Source organism: Mesoplodon mirus, assembly GCF_964341445.2.
Source record: "Mesoplodon mirus genome assembly, chromosome: X".
Classification (NCBI taxonomy): Eukaryota; Metazoa; Chordata; class Mammalia; order Artiodactyla; family Ziphiidae; genus Mesoplodon; species Mesoplodon mirus.
This window is the reverse complement of record NC_138981.1, coordinates 140,106,408-140,116,283: the sequence shown is the minus strand read 5'-3', so window position 1 is coordinate 140,116,283 and position 9,876 is coordinate 140,106,408. Positions and strand designations below refer to the sequence as shown.

Sequence of the window (9,876 nt, the reverse complement as noted above, 5' to 3'; positions counted from 1 at the left end):
CAACATACAACAGCCCAATGAGCTCTGTATGACCCATAATAAATTGTGTCAATTGACACAGACTTTATTTTCTCTATTTCCCAAAGTGTTTTTAAAATTTTGTATCGAGATATAATTTAAACACCATAAATTTGACTCATTTTACGTGTACATTCAAGGATTTTTAGTAAATTTATCGAGTGGTGCAACCATCCCTATAATCCAATATTAGATATTTCCATCACCTCAATGGCACCTCTCTCTTGCCCATGTGCACTTAGTCCCCATTACCACCCTAGCCCCTGGGAACCACTAATCTGCTTCTTGTCTCTATAGTTTGCCTATTCTGGACATTTCACATAAATGGAATTACATAGTATGCAGTCTTTGGTGACTTGCTTCTTTTACTTAGTGTGACGTTTTCAAGTTTCATCCATGTAGTAGTGTGAATCAGTACTTCGTTACTTTTGATGGCCGAATAATGGTATATAATATATGTATATACCACCTTTTGTTTATGGACATTTGGGTTATTTCCACCTTTTGGCTATCGTGAATAAGGCTGGTATGGACATTTACGCACAAGATTTTGGTGTACGTATGTTTTCGATTCTCTTGGGTAGGTACCTAGGAGTGGAATTGCTGGTCATATGGTAACTCTATGTTGAAATTTTTGAGTAACTGCCAAACTATTTTTCACAGTGGCTGCACCATTTTACATTCCCACCAGCAGGATATGAAAATTCCAGTTTTTCCACATCCTAGCCAATACTTGTTATTTTCTGTTTTTATTTTTTTTTATTGTAGCCAGCCTAGTGGGTGTGGAAGTGGTATCTCATTGTGGTTTTGATTTTCATTTCCCTAATGATTAATGATATTGAGCATATTTTCATGTGTTTATTGGCCATTTGTATATCTATTTTACTAAATATCTACTCATGTCCTTTGCTATTTTTAAATTCGATTCTTTGTCTTTTTGCTATTGAGTTGGAAGAGTTCTTCTGGAGACTAGACCCTTATCAGATATATGATTTGCAAACATTTTATCCTGGTCTATGGCTTGTCTTTCAATTTTCTTAACAGTATCTTTTGAATAGCCAAGGTTTAGAATTTTTATAAGGTCTAAGTTATCAGTTCTTTTCTTTTATGAATTGTGTTTTTTGGTGTTGTATTTAATAACTCTTTACCTAACCCAATGTCATGAAATTTTTTTTCCTCTATTGTCTTCTGAGACTTTAATACAGTTGTCTCTCAGTATCCGTGGGATTATGCATGGGATTAGAGTCCCCATGGATGCCAAAATCTGAGGATGCTCATGTCCCTTATATAAAATAGCATAGTACAGTCAGCCCTCCACATCTGCAGATGCAGAAGCTGTGGATTCAACCAACTGCAGATCAAAAATCTTTATATCTCTTACATTTAGGTCTGATTCATTTTGAGTTAATCTTTGTGTATGGTGTGAGGTAAGGGTCTAAATTCCTCTTTTTGTATGTGCCTATCCAATTGTTCCAGCACCATTTGTTGAAAAGACTATCCTTTCCCCCATTGGATGTCCTTGGCATCTTTGTCAACAATAAATTGACCATAAATATAAGGGTTAATTTCTAGATTCTCTGTTCTGTTCCATTGATTTTTATGTTTATCCTTATGCAGGTACCATACTTAATAACTGCTTTATAGTTGGTTTTGAAATCAGGAAGTAAAAGTCTTTCCACATTTTCTTCTTTCTTTTCAATGTTGTTTTGGCTATTCTGGTGTCTTTGCATTTCCGGATAAATTTTAGGATCAGCTTATAAATTTCTGCAAAAAAAGTCTGCTGACATTTTAAGGAATGTGTGACATTCCAAAAATGTGACATTTTAAGGAATATATACATCGACTTGAAGCGTATTTAATCTTAACAATATTGAGTTTTAAAATCTGTGAATGTGAAATGCCTATCCATTTATTTAGATTTTTTTATCTTTCCTCAACAGTATTTTATAGTTTTCACTGTACAAGTCTTGCACTCCTTTTGATAAATTTATTCCTAGGCATTTCATTTTTTGATGCTGTTATGAATGAAAATATTTTAATTTCATTTTTGGAATGGTCACATTAGTATATAGAAATAGAACTGATTTTTTAAAAAGAAATTTTTGTTTTGAAATAACTTCAGGTTTACACAAAAGTTGCAAAGATAGTACAGAGAGTTCTCATATTTTCCTCACTCAGTTTTTCTTACCATTAACATCTTATATGGACATGGTACAGTTGAAAACAATAAGAAACCCACATTATTACATTATTAACTAAATTCCATACTTGGAGTTCACCATTTTCCCACTAATGTCCCATTTCTGTTCCAGGATCCCTTCCAAGAAATGACATCACATTTCGTCACCATTTCTCTATAGTCTCCTCTCATCTGTGACAGTTCTCACTCTTTACTTTTTTCTTGTGATATTGGAAGTTTTCAAGTACTTGCCAAGTATTTTGTAGAATGCTCCTCTATTTGGGTTTGATGTTCTTATCATGATTAGACTGAAGTTATTGGTTTGGGGAAGAATACTCTAAAGATGAAATGCTCTTCTCATCACATCATCACGGGGTACATGGCATCAACATGACTTCTCACTGGTAAGGTTAACCTTCATCATCTGGCCAAGGTAGTGTTTGCTGGGTTACTTTATGTAAAGTTACTATCCCCACCTTTTCCATACTCTATTCTTTGGAAGCAAGTCACTAAATCCAGCCCACGCTCAATGCTGGGGAGGGGAGGTTAAAGATTTACCTCCTGAAGGGGGTTCTAACTACATAAATTATTTGAGCACACCAAAATTACAACTATTCACGGAGCAACTATTGATGAGAATGACATGAAGACTAGCAGAGAAGATCTGAAAGAAGGAATCACAACGACATGGGTAGAAGGGGTGAAGATGTGGTATAGTCAAAACGCATACCCTTGTGGTAGGCAAACCACAAGTGGGAGGATAATTACAACTACACAGCTTCTCGCCAAGGACTGAGGGGGTCTGAGCCCCACATCAGGCTCCTTAGCCCGAGGGTCCTGTGCCAGGAAGACAAGACCCAAGAGCATTTGGCTTTGAAGGTCCGGGGTGAGGTGGGGTGGGGGAGGGGTTATGGGAAAGCAGTGACCTCACAGGGTGCTCCCCGACCAATGAGGGCCCGGCCTGTGGTCGCTAGGATACGGAGGAGGGGCCTGAGAACACCGGTTGTCTTGAGATGTTGGGACCAGCAGGCACAACCGACAGCCCCTCATCCCGCCGCACCTCATCCCAGCGCACCGCAGAGCGAGGCCGTCGCAGAAAGCGCGCCCAACGGCCAGCATGCCGGGGAAGAGGGGCCGTCGAGGGTCACCCGGTCGCCGCTCCCGCACCCCCCGAGCCGAGCTGTCCTTCTCCATGAGCCACATGGAGCGCCTCCTGCGGGAGGGCCACTACGCCCAGCGCCTAAGCTCGTCCGCACCCGTCTACCTAGTGGCCATCATCCAGTACCTGACGGCCAGGGTCCTGGAGCTGGCGGGCCATGAGGCCCAGAACAATGGCAGGAGGTGCCTCACTCCGGAGCTGATGGACATGGCGGCCCGCAGCAACGCGCTGCTCCCCGACTTGTTCAGGACTATAGCACCATCTCCCAGGTGGCCCCGGTCCAGCACTAGCTGCCCAACGACACCTGGGTCCCCGGACCCCAGGGGGGTGGCCGTCAGGCGCCAGGCCCGCTCACCGACTGACCGCACAGCCCGGGCGGCCCCGGCCTGCCCGCCGCCTTGGGCACAGTCATTGCGAGTCAATAAAGTGTTTCAAGAGACCCCCTGCGCGTGCTTCACTCACTTGGCGTGGGAGGTGGTGGTGGTGGGACACCCCTCGTCGGAGGGATGGGGGCGGGGCGGTCTGGCCGGAGTTGGGGGGTGGGGGGCGTGGAGTCGGGGGTCACAGAGAGGAGAGGTCTCTCACGGTGACAGTGCCTGGGGTGGCCCTGGGTGGGAGAGGCTGGCTGCGGCGGGGGTGGGGGCGGACTGGGGCCTGGGGTGAGGCCGGACAACGGAAGGCTCCCCCGCTGGCTCTGAGCAAGTCGGAGCCAGGCCAAAGTCCCCAGAGGGACGGGGTTCCTTGCGGTGGCAGTCGACACTGTGAGGGCGGCGTCGTGATAGGATGAAGGTGCCAAGGCGACCGACCGCCCTGGGTGCGGGAGGCAGGGGTGGGTGGACAGAGCGCTTGGCATGGACTCCCATGGGGCAGGGGCTTTGACGGGAAGATTCAGGCGTGATCGGGATTGGGGTGGGCGGGACACAATCAACACATAGGCAAAGTCGGAATTAGGGTCACGTGGGGTCAAGAGTTTTTGGTTGTGTTCCCCTAGAGATGCCAAGGGATGCCCTGCTTGGCAACCTGCGTAAACAAGCTGTCACCTACCGGTTGGAGCCCTGGTCTGGGAAGATCCCACATGCCGCGGAGCAAGGAAGGCCGTGCGCCACAACTACTGAGCCTGTGCTCTAGAGCCCGAGATCCACAACTACTGAGTCCGTGTGCCACAACTACTGAAGCCCGCGCGCCTAGACGCCATGCTCCACAAGAGAAGCCACCGCAGTGAGAAGCCCGCGCACCGCAAGGAAGAGTAGCCCCCGCTCGCTGCAACTAGAGAAAGCCCCTGCACAGCAACAAAGACCCAACACTGCCAAAAATAAATATATTAAATAAACAAATTTTTTTTAAAAAGCTGTCACCTAGCAACAGGGGGCGCCCAGCCAGGCCCCGCCCCAGCACCATTGGTCTGCTCACAGAACCCCGAACGGCGGGCCAGGCCCCGCCGCAGGGCTCCTGATTTGCATACGCCACCGGCAGCCAGTCCCGGCCTGGCCTCCGTGCTTGCTATTTTGCATATCACCAGGGCGACGAGAGCTCCGGGCGGCCAAGCCGGCGCGGTCGCGCGGTTGGCCGGAGCCCGACGCAGGGCACGTCTCAGCCCGCCGCCGTCGCCCAGCACGTGCGCCCACTTGCGTCAGCGCGCCCGGAAGTGCCTAAGTGGCGAACATGGCGGCTTCCGCGGCCGGCCTTGGCGGCGGTGCGTGCCCCGGGCCTGAGGCCGGGGACTTCCTGGCTCGCTACCGCCAGGTGTGCCAGAAGCTGAAGAAGCGGTTCCTGCGGAAGCCGAACGTGGCGGAGGCCGGCGAGCAGTTCAGCCAGCTGGGGCGCGAGCTGCGCGCCCAGGAGTGCCTGCCGTACGCGGCCTGGTGCCAGCTGGCCGTGGCCCGCTGCCAGCAGGCGCTCTTCCACGGGCCCGGGGAGGCGCTGGCGCTGACCGAGGCCGCGCGCCTCTTCCTGCGGCAGGAGCGCGACGCGCGCCAGCGCTTGGCCTGCCCCGCCGCCTACGGGGAGCCGCTGCAGGCCGCTGCCGCCGCCCTGGGCGCCGCTGTGCGCCTGCACCTGGAGCTAGGCCAGCCGGTTGCCGCCGCCGCGCTCTGCCTCGAGCTGGCGGCCGCCCTGCGCGACCTGGGCCAGCCGGCCGCCGCCGCCGGCCACTTCCAACGCGCCGCGCAGCTGCAGCTGCCCCAGCTGCCCCTGGCCGCCCTGCAGGCGCTCGGCGACGCCGCGTCCTGCCAGCTGCTGGCGCGCGACTACAGCGGCGCCCTGGCGCTCTTCACGCGCATGCAGCACCTGGCGCGGGAGCACGGCGGTCACCCGGTGCCGCCGCCGGGGCCGCAGCCCCCGCCGCAGCCGCAGCCCAAGCCGCCAGGGCCGCAGCCCGGGGCCGGCGCGGTCTCCGCCCCACCGCTCGCGCTGCTCCCGCCCGGCGCGGGGTCCGTGGCCGCGACCTCCCCCGCCGCGCTGGGTGCCTTCGCCGACGTGCTGGTCCGCTGCGAGGTGTCCCGCGTGCTGCTGCTGCTGCTCCTGCAGCCGCCGCCCGCCAAGCTCCTGCCAGAGCACGCGCACACCCTGGAGAAGTACTCCTGGGAGGCCTTCGACGGCCACGGGCAGGACAGCAGCGGCCCGCTTCCCGAGGAGCTCTTCCTGCTGCTGCAGTCCTTGGTCATGGCCACCCACGAGAAGGACACGGAAGCCGTCAAGTCGCTGCAGGTGGAGATGTGGCCCCTGTTGAGCGCCGAGCAGAACCACCTCCTGCACCTCGTTCTGCAGGAAACCATCTCCCCGTCGGGCCAGGGGATCTGATGAGTCACTCCCAGCGACTCTGTGCCTGTCCCCGAACCTCACGCACCCGCCTGCGCGTTTACGGGGACACAAGAGGCGTTGACCCAGCGCTTCTGCCTTTGCAGTGTATCTTACCCCCTGTTGCCACCAGAGGAATGTGGTTGACTACAAGTTACGTTGTTTCCACAATAGTGGCAGAAAAAAAACCATATGGTAGAATCGGCGTAGAGTCTCCGATTCTCTTCCCCAGAAACTGCAGCAGAACCATGAGAGTCCCTTCCGCCCCCTTTCCTCTTCTGTTTTCACCCAGCTGTCCCCACCCACCCCTCTTCCCCCGCAAGGCTCCCCTCCCCCCGCCTCCTTCTTTCCGACTGAGGATTAATTTGCACAGCTCTGGCTCGCTACTTAAGCTGCATGACTTTTTCACGGTGACTCTGATTGCTTAGCGTATTTCGATGTCCGCCTGCGTGATGGCCCAGTTCCCCCTGTGTTTCATGCGCCCCGCTGTGTTTCGCTACAGCCCTCACTCCATGATAAAGCCATTCTGACCCTCCTAGCTTGTGGTTCTGATTTACTTTATCTGTAAAATGGGAATAGCTTATCTACCTGGCAGGAGGCGGCAAGCAGAAGCAGATAGCTCCCTTTTAGCTCCAAGATGGGTTCGTTCATTCGAAATGGACAGTGTGCCTATGAATCTACAGAGATCATTTGCAATGTGGTCCTTTCTCAGCTGCAGTGCGAATGTGTTCGGTGCAGAGCGGGGTGGGAGTGGCGGTGAGGGTGAGGGCAGGGTGGGCTCCAGAGCAGAGGTGTCAGATGTGCACTGGAGTTTTCAGTTCTGGCTCCATTTCGAGAGGTACGGGTAATCCACGTGGCAGCTTTTATTTGTAGTGCGGGTCCTTCTACAAATCTTAATTAACTCATATGTAAAATCAGCATGCTGCTTTGGTATTGTGTGATCGTGTGTATGCCAGACTGTGCCCTTGTTCCCCCAAAGCAGGATGGCGTTCCATTTTTAAACACTAAATTTCCAAGGCTTTTTGGTCCAAATGTTGCATGCAAAGCGACTTAGCTCTTTTCTCAAATTCACTTTTATTTTCTTTAGTGTTGGGAGTGATGGTAGGAACTCTTCAGAATATAATCTCAGTCATTCGGCTTTGGGAAAACGCATCCTTTAGGCTGAAGTTGTAGACAGCACTAATCTTTTGAGGTGAGATTTAAGGACACAGTTTGGGAACAGGTCTTGGTTTTGCGTATGTGGGCGGGGGGAATATGTGGAGTGTTGTCACTCTGAGTTAAGTGTCCCAAAGTGGATGGGGCTTTTAGGGTATTCTTTTCTACTTCTATTTCAGCAGTGGCTAAGGAAATGTGGGGAGGCCCATTTGAGACAGATTCAGCCACCCTTCCTGTGCTCTCACTTGTCTGCCAGGAAGGGTCTTTCCGAGCCCTAAAAGCCTAGTCCAGCTTGTTGCCAAAGTGGTAAGGGTGCATGCTCCCTTGTGCTTTTGCTTTTTCTGGTACACTCTTTTCAGCCTGGGCTGCAGCTCTGGCCACCTTCCATATTGTCCTTATGACAAGAATGCTTAGGAATTATGGACTGTGACTGGTGACAGCATTTGGGTTTGGGTGCAAGGAGAAGCCTCCTTAGACCTCTGGTCTAAACTCCTTGCTTTGAGGAGGTGGGGGGAGGGATTACCAGAGAGCCTGGTATTGGGTATACAAGCAGTATTAGAGCTCTCCAGAGAAACAACAACAGAATCAATCTCTCTCTCTCTCTCTCTCTCTCTCTCTCTCTCTCTCTCTCTGTCTCTCTCTGTCTCTCTCTGTCTCTCTCTCTCTCTCTATATATATATATATATATATATATATGTAATTATTCCATGATGTCAGTGTTTAACAGTACCTATCTGTTTTAAAAGGTATATTTAAAAAATGAAATATATAGAATCTCATTACAGATCAGCATTAACAGGTGAACATTTGGATTGATTTTAATGGTAGGGAACACTAACTTTGAACCATAGTTAAGTAAAATGTTGTCCCCCCAAAATAACTGTAATCTTCACATGAATAGACCTGTATTACAAAAACATTATTATTATATTTTGAATTTCATCAACTTGTGGAAATTTTTAAATTTTCTTTTTGTATATATACCTACATGATATTCTTAATTTTTCCTCCTGGCCCATCAAGTTTTAAATATTTACTTCCTACCTCTTTGCAGAAGATTGCCAACCCTGACAGAATTGGCAACCCCTGGAGAATGAATACTAAAGATACCTCCAAAAAATCCCAGAATTCAGTAAAGTTACAGGATATAAATTTAACAGAAATCAGTAGTCTTCATATATATACACAATAACCTGTTAGAGGACATGATGGTAGAGAAAACGACCATTTACAATAGCAGCAAGGAAGATGAAATATTTAGGAATAAACAACAAGAAATGTTCAAACCTGTACTAGAAGAAGCTTAAACACTCCTGAAAGACACAAATGAAAACTTCATCATACAGAAAGGCCTCCCTTGTTCTTGTTTAGGATGACTCAACACCATAAACATGTTAATTCTCCATAAAGTAACTTATAAGTATATTGCAATTCCAGTAAAAGTTCCAACAAGCTTTTTTAGGGACCTAGACATATTGATACTAAGTTCATATGAAAAAGCAAACAAGAAAGAATAGCCAGGAAAACACTAAAAAGGAAAAACTATGAGGGAAGAGTAGACTGACAAGATATTAAAGTATACAATAAAGCATCCTTAAGTAAAAGTGGGGTAGTGGTGTAGGAATAGGCAAACAGACCTGTGAAGTGAATAAAATGTCCTAAAATAGAGCCAGATACATACGAAAATTTAGTGTAAGGTAAAGATAGCATCTCAAGTCTCTAGAGAAAAGATGGACATTTTAATAAATCGTTCTGAGACAACTGGAAAGCTATTGAGAAAAAAGATCCATATCTCACACCATACACAAAAATAAACTCTAGATATATAGGGGTCTAAATATTAAAAAATATACCATACAAGTATCAGGAGAAAATAATACAAAATTTTTCTTTAGCCTTAGTGAAGGGAAATACTTTCTAACTACGACTTAAAATCAGATACAGCAAAATTAAAAACTGGTAAATTTGACTTCATAAAAATTTTTTTTATTAAAAACCTTTACATGGTTAAAAAAAGACAAACTGGGAAAAATATTTACAACATATATTACAGATTAATAGCTAATATTTCTAATTTATGAATATATATTCATTTATATCTTACACATTTTTCCATTAAGATTTTGATCCTTTGTCCCATATATGTATATATATGTGTGTGTGTGTATATATATGTATATATATATACACACACATATATATGCTTATCTCTATAGAAGAAACACAGAAAGGTAAACAAGAAACAAATAAAATTGGTTAGCTACAAGGGGTGAAAAGAAGTTTTTTATAGTGTTGACTTTTGTAATCATGTTAATGTTCTACACAGTAAAAAGATAAAGTAAAATCAACAATGATAGGAGAACAGTAATTGTAAAACCAAAAAGATGAACTCAACTATACTTCAAGTAATTAACAAACACATTCAAGGAAAAAAGAAAAAAACTCATGCCAGTATTTTTAATGCAATTCTTTGCCTATATAGTCCCAACCTGAAAAGAACTCAGAACATCAATAATATCTTGAACCATTCTTAGCAGGCTTGCTTTTTGAAGGGATATGGGAATAGCAA

The 9,876-nt window shown here is 47.5% G+C and overlaps 1 protein-coding gene across 1 annotated transcript; it reads left to right on the top strand.

Moving 5' to 3' along the window:
• The first annotated feature begins 4,927 nt into the window (after positions 1-4,927).
• Positions 4,928-6,265, top strand: LOC309796640 (40-kDa huntingtin-associated protein-like). Its single transcript, XM_082609903.1, has one exon. The coding sequence runs from the start codon at positions 5,019-5,021 to the stop codon at positions 6,153-6,155; it is 1,137 nt and encodes a 378-aa protein (XP_082466029.1). The 5' UTR covers positions 4,928-5,018; the 3' UTR covers positions 6,156-6,265.
• Positions 6,266-9,876: the final 3,611 nt, after the last annotated feature.